Source organism: Clinocottus analis, unplaced genomic scaffold (genome assembly GCF_023055335.1).
Source record: "Clinocottus analis isolate CAN_PGR_092001 unplaced genomic scaffold, fCliAna1.0.p SCAF_27, whole genome shotgun sequence".
Lineage (NCBI taxonomy): Eukaryota > Metazoa > Chordata > Actinopteri > Perciformes > Cottidae > Clinocottus > Clinocottus analis.
Genome location: NW_027176009.1, coordinates 4,031,151 through 4,045,989, shown reverse-complemented (window position 1 = coordinate 4,045,989; position 14,839 = coordinate 4,031,151). Strand labels below are relative to the sequence as shown.

Genomic DNA, 14,839 nt, shown 5'->3' with positions numbered 1-14,839 from the left:
TTGATTCAATTCATCAAAGCTGGTGTTTCTGTATTATTCTCAATGATTAGTATGGCCTGCAGTTACCATGGGAGGAGTGTTGTTCAGATGGCCTCTTTAAGTGCAAGTATGTAATTGTTGTTATTGATGATCACTTTATTTGGGTTAATTTTGTAATGTGGAAATGGTTAAAAACTGGATTTTTTAAAATATATGTACATGAATATAATGCTGTAAAGTGCAGTCATGAATTAAGAGATTTCTCTTTCACATCAATAAAGTAAAAAGAATAAAACCACAGTGAAACGAATGACTTGTTTCGGTCTGTCTCAAGCGCACAGTATTAAAGTGACCTACGCTGAGACTCCTGGAGGTGGCGCCGACGCAACACACAAGCGAGACAACTACTTTTTACACCAACGAAGAAGAAGGCGAGCTTCGAGTCTTTCCGGTTCGCCAAAATGGCTCAAGGTAGTAAGAAGTTTAAAACTGAGCGACCAGGAGCCTCTAAAAAACAACATATAAACAAAGCGAAAGGACCGAAGAAAGGAGGTAAAGATCATTTTTTGTTTTAGTATGTTGCTGAAAGTGTCGTGAAAACTAGTTTTGTCAAACAGCATGAACACGTGACCAGCACGAAAACAGCTAAACACGTCTCTTAAATGACTCGTGTATAAATATTTACAACATCCAGAACCAAACAAGCATCAAGACATGGTTTAATAATTGTAGTGCTCCTTCAAAATACTGTGTTGATTGAGAAACTCAGCTACGGATTAAGCAAAACCGCATGAGAGCTGTGACGCAGGTTACTTTAATCAACGTTAGCCCTACTTGTATTTAGCTAAAGCTGTTTACAATCCGATGTGTTGGATAGCATTAAAGGAAACCACTGAGTATCTGCTCTTGATTTGTGTTGCTGTGTCTTCAATAATAAAACGTCAACATTGCTGAACAAGCCAGCGTTATGTGCAGCATATAGGCGTTTACTTCAGATGTCTTAGTCTTAGTTTGGGCTACAGAGGTCAAAAACACTGCCTCGGTAGGACGGTGAAAGTGTGTTTTGGTTATTTAATTTGTTAAACTGATTGCAATAGCATTTAGAAATGTGATAATGATATTGTTTTCCTTTGATAAAGGGAGGGCCATTGCACCTAAAAAGGCTCAAGTCGTTGAGCAGCAGAAGCTGAAGAAGGTGAGGACACATTTAACGAAAAGTTTGAATTTCTCTGTCCATCTATTTCAATCTGATATATTAGTCGAACAGTAAGTACACCATTGAGTCTAACTGATTATTATAACTAAACATGACCTCCTATGATTCTCCCTTTAAGACTCTCGAGGTTGCTATAAGGAAAAATATTGAGAAGGAGGTGACCCAAAAGGCAAGCTTATGCCTCCACAAGCCACTGAGTGTGGTCAAAGGAGCCGAACGCAAAGCCAAGCCAGAAGAGTCCCTACCAGGAAACAAGTGCAAATAGAGTTTGACGCCCTGACCGGACATGCAGCGGGCTATGGGACACGGGATCAGTGAACTACAATTGTTCCTATGACTGAGATTCAAGATACATGCCAGTGCTGTGTGGTTTTAGATCCCCAAATGTTTCAGCCAACTTTAGGCTGAAATAGTCTTGCACAAATGCTAAATATTAGTTTTTCTGTTTACAATGAAATGTATGGTAAATGTACAGTAAAAAACTTTAAATCTTAAACCTGTCACTGTCAAGAGTCCTTTTGAGATATGTTCATCACACTTTGCAGGTGTACATTCCAGTTGTCACTGATCATCTCTGAAAATATTTTAATGGTTATTATCTTAGAATAAAAGACTTCGGCTTAATTAAGGCTTAGATATTATGTTGTCAATGACAGGTGGCTTTCCCACATAAACCTTTACGTTTCAGTGAGTTATTTATCTGAATTTTAAAGCACTGAGAGCCCAGTGTTTCTTTCCTGAATATCAGTGACAAAGAGACACAAACCAGTAGAGGCGTAACGGATCCCCCTCACGGTTCGGCATGCATGTGAACTGCGGATAAATTGCACAGTTGAACTTGAGTGTGAAATAAAGTTTAACTAATATGCAAGCAGGACATTTACGCTTCTCTAGTCTCCGATCTCTGATAATGTTTCATTGTGAACAAATGTTACGTGTTTAAACTGAGTCTCTGCTCAGTGAAAAGGAGTATTGGGCGAACGTAAATTGGAACGTTATGTGTTCACATGTAATCTAGTGAATATGGAGTTTTGGTGAGAAACTTAACAAATACAGTTGTTTGAAGATGATGTTTTCACAACATAAATAGATAATAAAGAGGGAATTATGACCTGTGGCCTTCATTATGACGTGTTAATAATACATGATTAAAACTACTAATGACAATATTTGTTTTAATCAATAAAATTCAAATCTTTTATTTGAATAATGTTATTATGAAGAAGAAAAAACAACTATAGGTGACTAATATATAGATAAATCTATATATATATATATATGTATGTTAACATTGTGATTTGCTCTCATTCGGCTTTAAACTCAAAAGTCAAGGTGAACACCGTCTTTTCAGGCCGCCGGTTTAGCAGCAACAGACCAGCGCGCTGTGACTGCAAACTATTGAGTGATAACACTAAACTGTTGATGTGGACGTTCGCTCTCAAGCAGCCCGTGCCACAGGTTTTGCACACATCGGTATGAAAGAATACAGCTTACAGTATAAAAAAATACTGATGTTCATGAAGTACCACATAAGAAGTTGTCTTTTAACAGGTATTTATTTAAATCCTTTGTCGTCACTTAGATCATGCAGTTCAGTGGTGCAATGTAGTCTATGGTCTAATAATGTCTGTGTGAGCGTCATAATTGAGGTTTATATGTGACTTTAACAACAACATGCATAAGGAGAGCACTGCCACATGGAAAACAATCACAATACAAGCTCTATAGTTGCTCAACGAAATGCTAACATACTACATAACAAGATGTCTAGATTCATCAGCACCTATTGTCTAAAGCAGGTCTGTGGCCCTGAACAGTTTTGGCCTAGAGAGCTTTGATGGCCTCCATGCAGTGAGGGGAGCGCAGGAACCTTGGGAAAGAGTCTTTGGCCATCAAGTTGTAGATTCTCTGTTGAGCATTGCTGAATGTGTCGGCACACGGAGAGCCCGTCACACTCAACAGAGCATCCCGGGTCTCAGCGTCCAAGTTGACCTGAGGAGAATACGGATTATCAGAAGAAGCTCTATAATCCTAGCTGTGTCTTTACCCTGATCGCACACATCACATCACGCTGCTCTACACCAACCTCCTGTGGAGCGTCAGGGTTGATGAACTGACTGTAGATGCTGCTGGACTTGGTCTTCTGCAGGTTTAAAGAAGTGACCCTGTAGTCTTCGCAGGCCAGCCAGAACTCCAGGTTCTCCTCGCTGAACTCTGAACGCAGGAACTCACGAAACGCCTGCCGACCGCCTGGAAGAGAGAACGAAAGGGGAAGGGGGGAGAACAGCCCAGACGGAGGGAAACGAGATAAGACGAGTCGATGTGAGGAGAAGGAGAAGTGTGCTGCGCAAAACACGGATGACAAACGCATCCAACACGTTCAAATCAGATCTTCTAATGCTTGCTTGGCTTTGTGATGAATCTCTTATGGGTTCACAGATCAGCCCAGAAAGCACCCATGTCACGGACAATTTACATGAGGGGATTTATTTTGCTCTGTTAGATATTAGTTCATATAATGGGACTATGGAGCATCACCAGCCAGCCAATCTGCACACGTAACATTTAATAGAAATAATGATGATACTAAAATGTTGTGTAGATAAGTCTGAGATCAGACTCTGTAGGATCAGTCCCACTATAGTGTCTTGGTGTCTACTGGTCATATACAGCTGAACCCTGCATGAATGTGTTGAATTGAGCAATATATGTCTGTATATGAATTCAACTTTTTATTTGCTGGAAGGAGGACATGCTATTTCTTCTTTTGAAAGTCACACAGTGTTGTTTTAATATTCGCAATTAGTCAATTTTATTGTGAATCTTAGTTTTGGTCAGGTCAAATTTGTATTGGAGCAATCCAGTGTTAACATTTTTAATCACATTTCTATTGAGATGCTAATCACAGTAATCTTCCTCTGTTATTGCATTAAATTGTTGCACCTTGTGGAGGATGACATGAGGTTTCTGAGCAGTAGGGTTGTATGAAGAGACATGTGTGCAGACGTAAATACTGCAAGACCAAAGTATGAAACTATCTGCTGTGCAAACTTAACACAGTGTTCCTCTTTACAATTATACATGGAAAACATTTTAAAAACAAGCATTGGGCTTTTTTCCCAGCTGCCATCTTGACTTGTAGAGAAGAACTGGTGTTACAGATAAGATTAGCAATGCTTCCTATGACGGTGAGCCATGCACAAAACCAGGATCCTGAAACTGAAGCAGCTCAAGGAGTTAAATTCAGACTTTGTTAACTTTATCATTTAAGCTTGTGCTTTTCCTACTGTGACATTTCAACATGTTTTCTCTAAAGCATACCGGTTGTACATGTTATTGAAACAATGAACTGACTTTGGAAGTGGTATTAGAAGGAAAAAACCTTTGTTGTTCAGCAGAGTTTCCAGGTCCCGAAGAGCTTTTCCATCCTGAACCCTGAGAAGAGAGACAGAAATGGTCAAAATAGGCTCTAATAGTTATTTGAAATAAAGGTTTCCGTCGGTTTACTTTTGCTTGTGGTGCGTTTCAGTCAGGTGGCTTAACATCACCCGCATCTCCTTTGCCCTGAAACACACATATAACACTTCATAATGCAAATTCTGCAATCAGGAAATCACTTATTCACATCGAAAACATAACGGCCCGGTTGCGTACTTACTTCTCCAGGCATGATGAGGGCAGGGAGGAGAGCCCTTTACACATCGAGGTGTGTAGATTGAGAAAACCTGAAGAGTTAAAAGGATCAGCCTATTTGATCACAGGAGAGAATTCATTCAGAGTTTATCAGTCAGCCTCCCAGAGTACAGTGTGCTGCTCTTATATACAGTATCGCCCGCCTGTTTGTTATCTGATCTGTCAATTTGCTCCCCGCAGACCAGCAGGTGCAGAGACGGGAGCTGAAGAGAGGTGAATGAGAGCGGTCGTGTACGTGCTTACCGACCATGCAGCCTTTCATCAGGAGATAGAAAGCAAGTCATCACATATAATGGGAGAAATTAAAGGCAGGGGGGTTCTATTGTGTGCGTGGTCAGGCCTCAGTAATTGTCTTAAAAGTAAGTCCTAAACAAAACCAAATTGAATTTTAGAGTGTTTATTAAGAGAATAAAGTGATGAGAGGGGAGCAGGTGGCCTGGCTACATCCCTCATCTCTGGAGAGTCAGAGGACTGCAGGATGGAGAAGTGAGTGCGACATGTTGAAGGACAAGGATGTGGGCCACATATGGCAAAACACACAACTAGATCATTGAATTCAGCACCTTTGCAATAACAATAATATCACTATAGTTGTTCTTCTTTCCTCTTTTTTTCTCATTTGTTCTGACTTGGAGGTTTTCATAATTTAGCAATTTATATATATATATATATATATATATATATATATATATATATATATATATATATATATATCATATCGTATCATATTTGTTTATGATCATAAACAAATGTCACTTCAGGCATAATGTCAAGTTGTTTTCAATGTTGTGTGTCTGTGTGTGTGTGTGTGTGAGAGAGAGAGAGAGAGAGAGAGAGAGAGAGAGAGAGAGAGAGAGAGAGAGAGAGAGAGAGAGAGAGAGAGAGAGCTGTGTTGTTTAGAGGGATTTCTTCTTTAATATGAATCAGAGGACCAAATGATCCCTATTAAACATCCAGTGAAAGCCTGCTGTGAGAACATCCACCTTTTTGTTTACTATTATGTGCGCGCGCGCGCGTGCTTGTGTGTTATAATACATTTTAAGGGATGCACGTTAAAATCCCCCAAATCGCCTCCTTGCTTATTAATGATTATTTTTGTTTATTACGTGGAAGCAATTTAAACAAAAAAAAGATGATACAGCTTTAAATATCAGCAATTTTAGAGACGTACGCTCCGTCACTTCTCAGCACGCATCCATAATAAACACAAGACGTGTCCGGTACGAGACACCATGTGCTAGCTGCACTGCCGAAGCGTCTCCGGTGTCCTCCTTCAGTGTCCCAGCCTGTACTGGGTGTGCGCCACACACACGGATCTGACACTGGCGTGTTTCTCTCGCTTCCTGCTTCTTCAACAAGAGTCGCTGTGAAATCTACAAGGCGGTGTCGAGTCGTTGCAGACTTCCCCGGACCCGCGCAAACCAGAGCGACCTGCTCGCTTGGTGTCAGATCCAGTTTGTGGACGGAGTCCGAGCCAGTGAACTGCGCTCCGGACGCGCGGGTTGCTCTCGGGTCCGGATCCCCTGCACCCTACCATGGGCCGCGACTCGGAGATAAACAGACAGTGAGTGAGTCACACAATAGGATCATGTGCTATTAGTATTATTATTAGACCAGTGAGAGGATCAAGTTGAGCGCGGTCATATTTATATGGAAGCTAAATGGCTCGTGTCTGCTGTTTGTGGATCGAGCTATTGATTACAACGAACAATTTCATCAAATATCGGTTATTGCTCAACTCCTCACACTCAGTATATACAATGCAATACAAAAGCAACGCGTATTCAATTTAAGAAAATCAAATCATAAAGAAAGTGCAATGATGCAAATGCATATGTTTGGCGACCCAGGACATTTCTCAGACCTTGACAAAAATATGTTACCAGTTTGAAAAAAATGTCTTAATAAAGACCAGTGTTATAGCTTCATGTCTTAATGGTGATAGACACCGAGACATTTCGTTACAACACAAACCAGACGTGTGATGCAAATTGACCCTTGAGTTAAGCTTTTTGAATCAAATGTCTGTGGTGCCCAGTGTTCATTCATGTGGCACAGGTCATAAAGACATTATGCCCTATGATGGAGGACAAAATACCAGGAAACCATTGTGTAATCAGTGTAAACCAGCCAAATGCAATCTAATCTAGATTACATAGAGTGGTCTTGGTTTTTGACCCCTTAAATTAAAGCTATGTCTGCTTGTGACCCTTTATCACCAATCTACTAGCTGTGGTCCATTCAACTAGTGAATTTTATTCTTAAATGTATCTTTTTAGGCTTGACTGGTTGTTCTTCAAACATTATAATATTATCATTTGAGGTTACAGCTTGAGGTTACATTAGCTAACAGTAGCATAACTCACCCCAATCTCCAACTGAACTGTTGGTGGTCAAGTTGCATTATGGGCAATGTAGGCTCTAGGTTTTGTCAGGGAAGAAAAACGTGGAATAAAAAAGAAATATCTCTGGATCTGCTGCATCCATTTTAATCCATTTTAAAACAATGTGAGCCTGACAATGTTTAAGGATTGCATTCTTAAATCAATAGAGTTTTCCTTTAATGACCCCTCAGAATCGGTTTCCCCGACCCCCATGTTGGGAACCACCAGTCTCACAGTGTAAATGTACATCCCATGTTTTGATTAGATTGATCATACGATACTTCTTTTTAAAAAGTCTTTGAATCAATTTGCTGTAAAGGTATGTACTTGTGGAATTAAGACTAGAGATGTAAGGACTGTTCTGTGTCAGTCTGTGGTGATTGAACTAAAGCCCCTGTATACCATCAGTTTCCCCTGACTGGCACCAGTTATGAGACCCCAGTGGACCTGGTTCCTGTCGGCGCACTGCCAGGACAGCAAATCTCCTGGTCCGGACACGGAGCGAGAGAGGCGCTGGGCGGAGCTGTTTGACCAGCTGGACCTCAACAAAGATGGACACATCGACATCCTCGAACTGCGGACAGGGCTGGCAGCCAGAGGGCTTTCCAAAGGCTCCCTGGAGAAGGTAAGACAGCAGGACACCTGTATCAAACGCACCTGTTTGTTTACTGGGCATGTGTGCAGGGTGTGGGTTTTACATGTATCACATGAAACAAATACAGTTGTTTATATCGAGGCATTGAGACTTTACAGTTTCCGTATTCTTCGGTAGGGCTGTTCATCAGTCCATCAATAAATTACCCCTTATCTGTTCTAAAACTGTGTTAAACAACGTGCACACCGAGAGAGGGGCCCATTTGACAAACCAATGAGGTGATTTCCTTCTCTAATATGACCCAATGATCCCTCCTCTCCACATCTATTAAACACCCAGTGAAGGCCTATTGTGAGAACCTTCACCTTTTTGCCATAATTATCTCCAACAGGAAATAATGAGATTAGTTGTGTGTTGGGCCCATGTGACTGAGTGTGCATCCGTGTCTGCCGCTGGCTGATCTTGCATACTGCTGCAGCAAACTGCGTATTACATTGGGTGCTCGTATATGCCAGAATACTCAAGGACATTGATTGACCGCTGACTCACTACTATTCTCATTGTGCCTGTAAGTATGTATGTACCGAACAGCAGACACACCTGCTGGAGATCTACTGAGTGCACGTTTCTGTATGTAGAACCGACTTCATCCTCCTGATTTGCCGTTTCTGTTTGTGCAACAGCAGAAGTCAAGGACATCAACAGCAGAACCTTATTGTGAATACACTCAGTTTGTTTTGGCATAAAGTGTGTGGGTCGTCAAGGATACTCACTGTCACTTTCTCACTCTCTCTCTCTGTCTCTCTTCTGTGTGTGTGTTTGTTTCTGTGAATGTGAATATATATTCATGAATGTATCTACAGACAGCCACATTGGGGACTATTTGACCTCTCTTGGGGACAAAATGCAAGTCCCCACAAAGTGCGTGCTTAAGAGTGTGTGTGTGTGTGTGTGTGTGTGTGTGTGTGTGTGTGCGTGCGTGCGTGCGTGCGTGTTTGCTTGTGCATGTAAAAGCTGGTATGTTGTCTATTTTAGTACAAGGAACAGAACTTTGTAAGATGAGAACAATAACCTTTCTCTTGGCCCTGCACTTGATCTCTTTTCACATATCTTGCATGTATCATGTTCCAATACACTTTATTTTTGTGTAGTATGAAACATTTTTTGCCACACAAAATTACTTGAATTAGATTCAAAAGTTTCTTTAATCCTTTTATTCCTGTAAATGTCTGGGACATTTTCACTCTGTGGTTGAACAAACCACAACAAGGAGAGCTCTACAACTGGTGATAAGCGGCCACAAATAGACAGCTTTTTTTCAGGTGTAATAAATCAATAAGCCACTGATTTAGACCATGTCAGAGATTACATAACAGTATAGCTAGGCCCACTTTTTCAATACTTTCTAACACGATTCCAATAATGTTGGAGGGCTCCTCGGTCTGTAAGCAGACTTGTCACCGTTCCTGATGAGGCCGATGACCGTTGTGTCGTCTGCGAACTTCAGGAGTTTGACGGAGGTGCCTCTGAGTCGTTTGTGTAGAGGAGAAGAGCAGTGGTCTGACCTACTGTACTGTCTATGAAAGAGCCGACTCACATCCCCTTCGCAGATCCTTAGTGCCGGTGGGGGGTTGTTTGGGTGAGGTGAGAAGGAGGCAGAGCGTGTCGGTGGTTGTTGGATGATGGGGCAGTTGGGCGGGGTGAAAGTGGGCTTTTCAAACCTGCAATAGAACACATTCAGGTCTTGAGCCAGGTAGTGACTGTCCTCAGTGGGGAAGATGGTCTCCTGTAGTTGGTGAGTACTTCTAGGCCTCTCCTAACTGACAAGGGGTTTTCCCAACTTTTCAGTATCGCTCTTCTTAGCTACCGTGATCTCTCTCGTGAGTGTGTGTCTGGCCTGGTTGTACAGAATCCTGCCGACAACCCTGTAGGCCGCCTCTTTAGCCCGACAAACAAGCGCTCCTAAGCGCTTGTTTGTCTCCGGTAAAGAGCCGCTGCTCCTCCAACTAAATGTATCAGTAACAAAGCGAAATGCATACTAGGTTGTTTTTTTTAATTTTTGCACTTGTCAACCTGCCATATGGCTAACTGTAACTGCACTTATTCATTGACCTAGCTCTCTGTATTTTCAGATCGTGGCGGCCGGGGACACCAACCAGGATGGAGTACTAGACTTTCAAGAGTTCACCCAGTATCTTCGCACCCATGAAAAAGAGCTTAAACTCATGTTTAAAAGCCTGGACAGGAACAATGACGGTCTGTACAACAGCTCACAGCTGAAATAATAATTGATGAATGATAGAAAAATTTACTCGACACCTGGTGGTAAAAATCAATAATCAGGACGTTCATTCGTTGCAAGGAAGAAGCAGCGACAGAGATACAACGTGTTACTTTACTTTTTCTTTCAACAGTAGCACTATTACTTCAAAATATTCATATTTATTTAACTATCTTTTCCATGCTCTGACTTATCCCTCTCTTTCTTTCTCTCTCTTACTGCGTGTGACTGGTGGATGTTTGCAGGTCACATAGATGCAGCAGAGATCCAGCACTCTCTACAGACTGTTGGTGTGGACATTAGCCTCAAGGATGCAACCAAGATTCTGCAAAGGTCTGCTAAGACAAGTTGATATCTGATCATACGTCACGCTAGGGTCTGAAGTGAGAACATCCACAAACCTGACCTGGATGCTAACAACTCCCAACACAGATTTATGCACATTACCTCCAATATTTATACCTAGGCTGAAACTTGAGTCTACAAGTTTCTTACCTTGCTGAAGGCTTCAATGACAATACAGGTTTGTAATATAGTGTCGTGCTTTCAGCTTAACTGGCTTGCATAACAGTTTAGAAACCACTTCAGATGAACATTTATGCTAAAGGATTAGCTCAAATTGAGAATCACAATTTCAACAATGAATACACTGATAACGCACCAACGTACTATTCAGTCATTTGTCTTGTGGACGAGCACAATTGAAAACAACTAATCTCTGTGTGTGTTGCGTAAGTGTTTTTTAGTCTGAGTTTAACGGCTGTCATTTAAAGATTTTGATATTCGGTGAGTGTAGATGTTTTTTTTAAGCATCATAAAATTAAGCTTAGCATTCTGAACGCAGCATTAGTTTTGTAGATTTAAGTTGGATTTGAGAAGGCCAATAAGCATCTTCTCTTAAATTGTTTTACTGCCACAGCATTAAAGGATTCCATAATAATATTATTTTTAAATCATTGATCTCATCCGCTTTAACTCATTACTTGTTTATGTGTTGATCACTCAGAATGGACAAAGACGGCACCATGACCATTGACTGGAATGAGTGGCGAGACTTCTTCCTGTTCAAGCCTCTCACAAACATGGAGGACGTAGCGCGCTACTGGAAACGTTCTATGGTGAGGTCACACAAAGTTTGAGAACCACTGCTGTCTTAAAGCATCAATTGCTTAAAGCATCTGTGAAGCAATGCTCGAAAAACAAACACACATTAATTGCAATACTTCCTGTCGTCTGTAGTGGAACAATGAACCCATAGGTTGACACACATGCTGCCTTTTTTGTTCCAAATCTTTTCCCTCTTGCTTTCTTCCCTTTCCCTGTCATAATATCTGGTCCTCATTCCCTCCTCCACGGTTTCAGTAGATGTTGGATATAGGTGAGCAGCTGACAGTCCCAGATGATTTTTCGGAGGAGGAGAAGAAGTCTGGCTATGTGTGGCGGCAGCTGATGGCTGGAGCCTTGGCTGGATCTGTATCTCGGAGTGGGACCGCCCCCTTAGACCGCCTCAAAGTCTTCCGACAGGTCAGTCAGAATAAGTTCATATCCTAGATCATTCATTTGTGAAAGTTTATTTTAGATTTGTGGCACAGAGCTTTGAGATGAACCTTTCTGACCCTGTTCTTCCAGGTTCATGGTTTCGTGGATTTTAAAGGGAATGTGCTGAACGGTTTTCAGTACATGCTAAAAGAAGGAGGACTGCGGTCGTTGTGGAGAGGCAATGGAATCAATGTGCTTAAGATTGCCCCAGAAACTGCTATTAAGTTTACGGCTTATGAACAGGTGGACTATTATCATTTGTTCATCATTGCAACTCTCTCAAATTCAGTTTACTTCATCTTTTCCTTTGCTCTGTAACCTCTAGATCAAGAATGTGATGCGTAGCAAAAATGAGACAAGAAGTCTGAGGCTTCACGAGAGGTTTGTAGCCGGCTCTTTGGCTGGAGCTACAGCTCAGACAGCCATCTACCCAATGGAGGTAATAGCAGGGTATTAGAATAAAAGATACCATTCATAATGTGACAAGAAAATGCGTGACAAGTAAAATGAATGATGTCTTTTCTCTTTCTGTTCCCCATCCATGTCTCTTCTCTGCTCCACGCAGGTGCTGAAGACCCGCCTCACACTTAGAAAAACAGGCCAGTACTCAGGAATTGCGGACTGTGCCAAACAGATCCTTAAGAGAGAAGGTGTCACAGCCTTCTACAAAGGCTATATACCCAACCTGCTCAGTATTGTCCCTTACGCAGGCATCGACCTGGCTGTCTACGAGGTCAGAAAGACATAAAAGCCCACTGCTGTCGCACCCCATCTCCTCAGCGTTTTCCTTCTTCTCACTCCGTCTATTCCACAGACTCTGAAGTTTGCCTGGCTGAACAGGAACAGAGGTTTAGCTGACCCAGGGGTCATGGTGCTGGTCGGCTGTGGTGCCGTTTCCAGCACTTGTGGGCAACTGGCGAGTTACCCGCTGGCACTGATCCGCACTCGAATGCAGGCACAAGGTCAGGATAGCTGCGGTCATACTAATATAGATACAGATGGTCGGCAAAATTATAGGAAAAAAAACAATGTAAATTCTGTTAGTTAAGAGTTGGGCCACAAGTCTTTCAATGCTCCCTTCAACACTGCTGGAGGAATAAATTACTACAGAATTGTCACTCCACACACTGTCAACACTTTATCTAAAGGCTCACCAGTCACCTTCGTCGAGCATTTGTTCTACCTCCCTGTTTGGATTTCCTTACTTACCTACTCCTATCATCCCAAAATCTTCCATAATTGTGCAGCTGGGTCTGAGTTTTGATAACTGCAAAGACCATTTCTTATGCTTTGAATATTTTTCCACAATGAGGAAAATGTATTCATGTTTTTCCTATAAATTGTCATCCATCTGTGTAAACAAAGGACCAAAACCAAAACACTCAAAGACTATGAATCAAGATCCCTTTCAATAATTTAGCCAAATTAATAAAAAGTGTGTATTATAAATTAGATTAATTTGGTAAGCCATCGTTTTTTATTAATTTCAGCATGGTATGAAAATCTACTTCCTCGCTGATATGCAGTTCATTTAGAGTTTGCGAGATGTGGGTAAAAATAAGTGGACCTTGAGTGAAGATGTTTTAGTCCAGCTACAGTTTCCAACATCTCATGCGCTTTAGAAAATCTATTCTGTCTTTTATCATACATGAAACACCAGATTGTTAACCACATATATAGTTGATGAGCTAAAAAAAAGAAGCAAAACCACCATGATGCCCCCTTAACTTAGTTATCAAAACTTACAATCATATCAAGTGCAAACACGACTTCTGTGCATCAGCACCGGGTGCCACAGTTTGTCAGAGTCACGTGAGAGGCTGTTGCTCATCTGTGTCTCTCCCCTCAGATTCAGTGAAGGGAGCCCCTCAACCCTCCATGCTCGCCTCGCTTCGCAGCATCTTGACGCAGGAGGGTGTGGCCGGACTTTATCGAGGGATTTCCCCCAACCTGCTGAAAGTCATCCCTGCTGTCAGCGTGTCCTACGTCGTCTATGAATACACAAGGATAATCTTGGGAGTGGACATTGAGGGTAGGCGTGGTGGGAAAGAAAAGGCGTAGAAAAAGGATTGATGGTTTGAGGTGGCTTTCAACTACAAGCACGGATAGTTCTGTTGGCAGTGGCATGGGCCTTGACTGTGGATGAATACATGGTCTTGTGATCACAGGTCGTGAGTGTTCAGGATGAGGATGATGGCATGGAAAATACAATAAGAGAAAAAAAAATAACACATCATCATTTTATAGAATCTGTTGTCAAAGCCTCACACTTGGAGGACCTCCCCTGAACCGGCAGCTGCTGTGATGAGTTACATGGATGATATATTACATTGCAGTGCATGTAGTCGTGTGAAAGCTAATCCCTCAACGTCCTGCTACTGCATTGACTTGGACAGATAAAGACATGCATGAACGTGCCTGAGAAAAAGGTAAAGGAGGCCAGGTTACATTCCTACAGCATTATTTTTTTCTCCCGTAGGTGGTATATAGAGAAGATACACGATTGATAGGAGGACTGATTCAACTTCCTATTCTGTACGTGAGGAAACCTAAAGTCGCTGCACAACGGTGGAGTTACAGAGTTCTGACTTTGATTGACATGTCTTAAACAAATGTTACAAATACTAAAGTATAGAAATAATTGTAAAATAACTACAAAAATGTCTGAACGTACCTCTCTAATGACGACTGAAACACAGGATGGTGAAACCAGAAGGGGAGACTATCAATATTGTCTTTCCTGTAAGCATTACTACTGCATAAAGCACAACAAAGTACTTTTTTTTATAGCAGTGGAACTATACCAAGAACCGTAGAGGATTCGTTGCTCATGTTTTATAAATGTTCCTATGTTTGAAACACTCTACACAGGGTCCAGTGCCACATAGTATTTTCAGAAACTATGTCTGCACAATGTGCAGGTTCAACACTAAGTTAAAGTGTTTGAGTTGTCTATATCATTAAAAACAAGAAGGGTTTAATGACAATGAACATTGTTGATCTGTCAGTATTTAGTATGTGTGAAAAAATAAATGCATGGTGCTGCTTGTGTTAGATAAATATTGTTTTTATTTTTTTCTGAAGAACTGAAATGTTGGGAATGTGCTAGCTTTCTGTAGACATGACAGTCTAATGATTACACTTCTGGTTAC

General features: G+C 41.5%; 3 protein-coding genes across 6 annotated transcripts; 2 read left to right on the top strand and 1 right to left on the bottom strand.

The window, feature by feature from the left end:
* The first annotated feature begins 405 nt into the window (after positions 1-405).
* cunh19orf53 (chromosome unknown C19orf53 homolog) lies at positions 406-1,691 on the top strand. Its single transcript, XM_068592519.1, has 3 exons — positions 406-531; positions 1,119-1,174; positions 1,314-1,691. The coding sequence occupies exons 1-3, from the start codon at positions 441-443 to the stop codon at positions 1,458-1,460; spliced, it is 294 nt and encodes a 97-aa protein (XP_068448620.1). The 5' UTR covers positions 406-440; the 3' UTR covers positions 1,461-1,691.
* Positions 1,692-2,736: 1,045 nt separating this feature from the next.
* Positions 2,737-4,898, bottom strand: si:ch211-196h16.12 (regulator of G-protein signaling 5). The gene is made up of 5 exons (XM_068592545.1): positions 4,854-4,898; positions 4,703-4,759; positions 4,578-4,630; positions 3,282-3,445; positions 2,737-3,187 (listed from the first exon to the last, which is right to left on the bottom strand). Exons 1-5 carry the CDS (start codon positions 4,895-4,897, stop codon positions 3,020-3,022), a joined length of 486 nt encoding a protein of 161 aa, XP_068448646.1. The 5' UTR covers position 4,898; the 3' UTR covers positions 2,737-3,019.
* A 1,202-nt stretch (positions 4,899-6,100) lies between these two features.
* LOC137795210 (mitochondrial adenyl nucleotide antiporter SLC25A23-like) lies at positions 6,101-14,747 on the top strand. 4 transcript variants are annotated; one of them, XM_068592557.1, is made up of 12 exons: positions 6,101-6,452; positions 7,681-7,897; positions 10,000-10,123; positions 10,394-10,481; positions 11,155-11,266; positions 11,514-11,672; positions 11,778-11,930; positions 12,013-12,126; positions 12,253-12,420; positions 12,502-12,649; positions 13,537-13,719; positions 14,167-14,747. In XM_068592557.1, exons 2-12 carry the CDS (start codon positions 7,703-7,705, stop codon positions 14,175-14,177), a joined length of 1,455 nt encoding a protein of 484 aa, XP_068448658.1. In that variant the 5' UTR covers positions 6,101-6,452; positions 7,681-7,702; the 3' UTR covers positions 14,178-14,747. The 4 variants fall into 4 exon arrangements, with proteins under 4 accessions (XP_068448658.1, XP_068448656.1, XP_068448657.1 ...); XM_068592555.1 differs by having other exon boundaries at positions 13,537-14,747; XM_068592556.1 differs by having other exon boundaries at positions 6,101-6,456; positions 13,537-14,747.
* Positions 14,748-14,839: the final 92 nt, after the last annotated feature.

What these genes read in the sequence shown, in the direction of transcription:
- cunh19orf53 (XM_068592519.1), top strand. Translation starts at nt 441, where the DNA reads ATGGCTCAAGGTAGTAAGAAGTTTAAAACTGAGCGACCAGGAGCCTCT. An exon ending in GAAAGGACCGAAGAAAGGAG is followed by an intron (nt 532 to 1,118) that starts GTAAAGATCATT and finishes CCTTTGATAAAG; the next exon opens with GGAGGGCCATTGCACCTAAA. An exon ending in AGCAGCAGAAGCTGAAGAAG is followed by an intron (nt 1,175 to 1,313) that starts GTGAGGACACAT and finishes TCTCCCTTTAAG; the next exon opens with ACTCTCGAGGTTGCTATAAG.
- si:ch211-196h16.12 (XM_068592545.1), bottom strand. Translation starts at nt 4,897, where the DNA reads ATGTGTAAAGGGCTCTCCTCCCTGCCCTCATCATGCCTGGAGAA. An exon ending in CCCTCATCATGCCTGGAGAA is followed by an intron (nt 4,760 to 4,853) that starts GTAAGTACGCAA and finishes TGTGTGTTTCAG; the next exon opens with GGCAAAGGAGATGCGGGTGA. An exon ending in GAAACGCACCACAAGCAAAA is followed by an intron (nt 4,631 to 4,702) that starts GTAAACCGACGG and finishes CTCTCTTCTCAG; the next exon opens with GGTTCAGGATGGAAAAGCTC.
- LOC137795210 (XM_068592555.1), top strand. Translation starts at nt 7,703, where the DNA reads ATGAGACCCCAGTGGACCTGGTTCCTGTCGGCGCACTGCCAGGACAGC. An exon ending in CCAAAGGCTCCCTGGAGAAG is followed by an intron (nt 7,898 to 9,999) that starts GTAAGACAGCAG and finishes CTGTATTTTCAG; the next exon opens with ATCGTGGCGGCCGGGGACAC. An exon ending in TCGACCTGGCTGTCTACGAG is followed by an intron (nt 12,421 to 12,501) that starts GTCAGAAAGACA and finishes TCTATTCCACAG; the next exon opens with ACTCTGAAGTTTGCCTGGCT.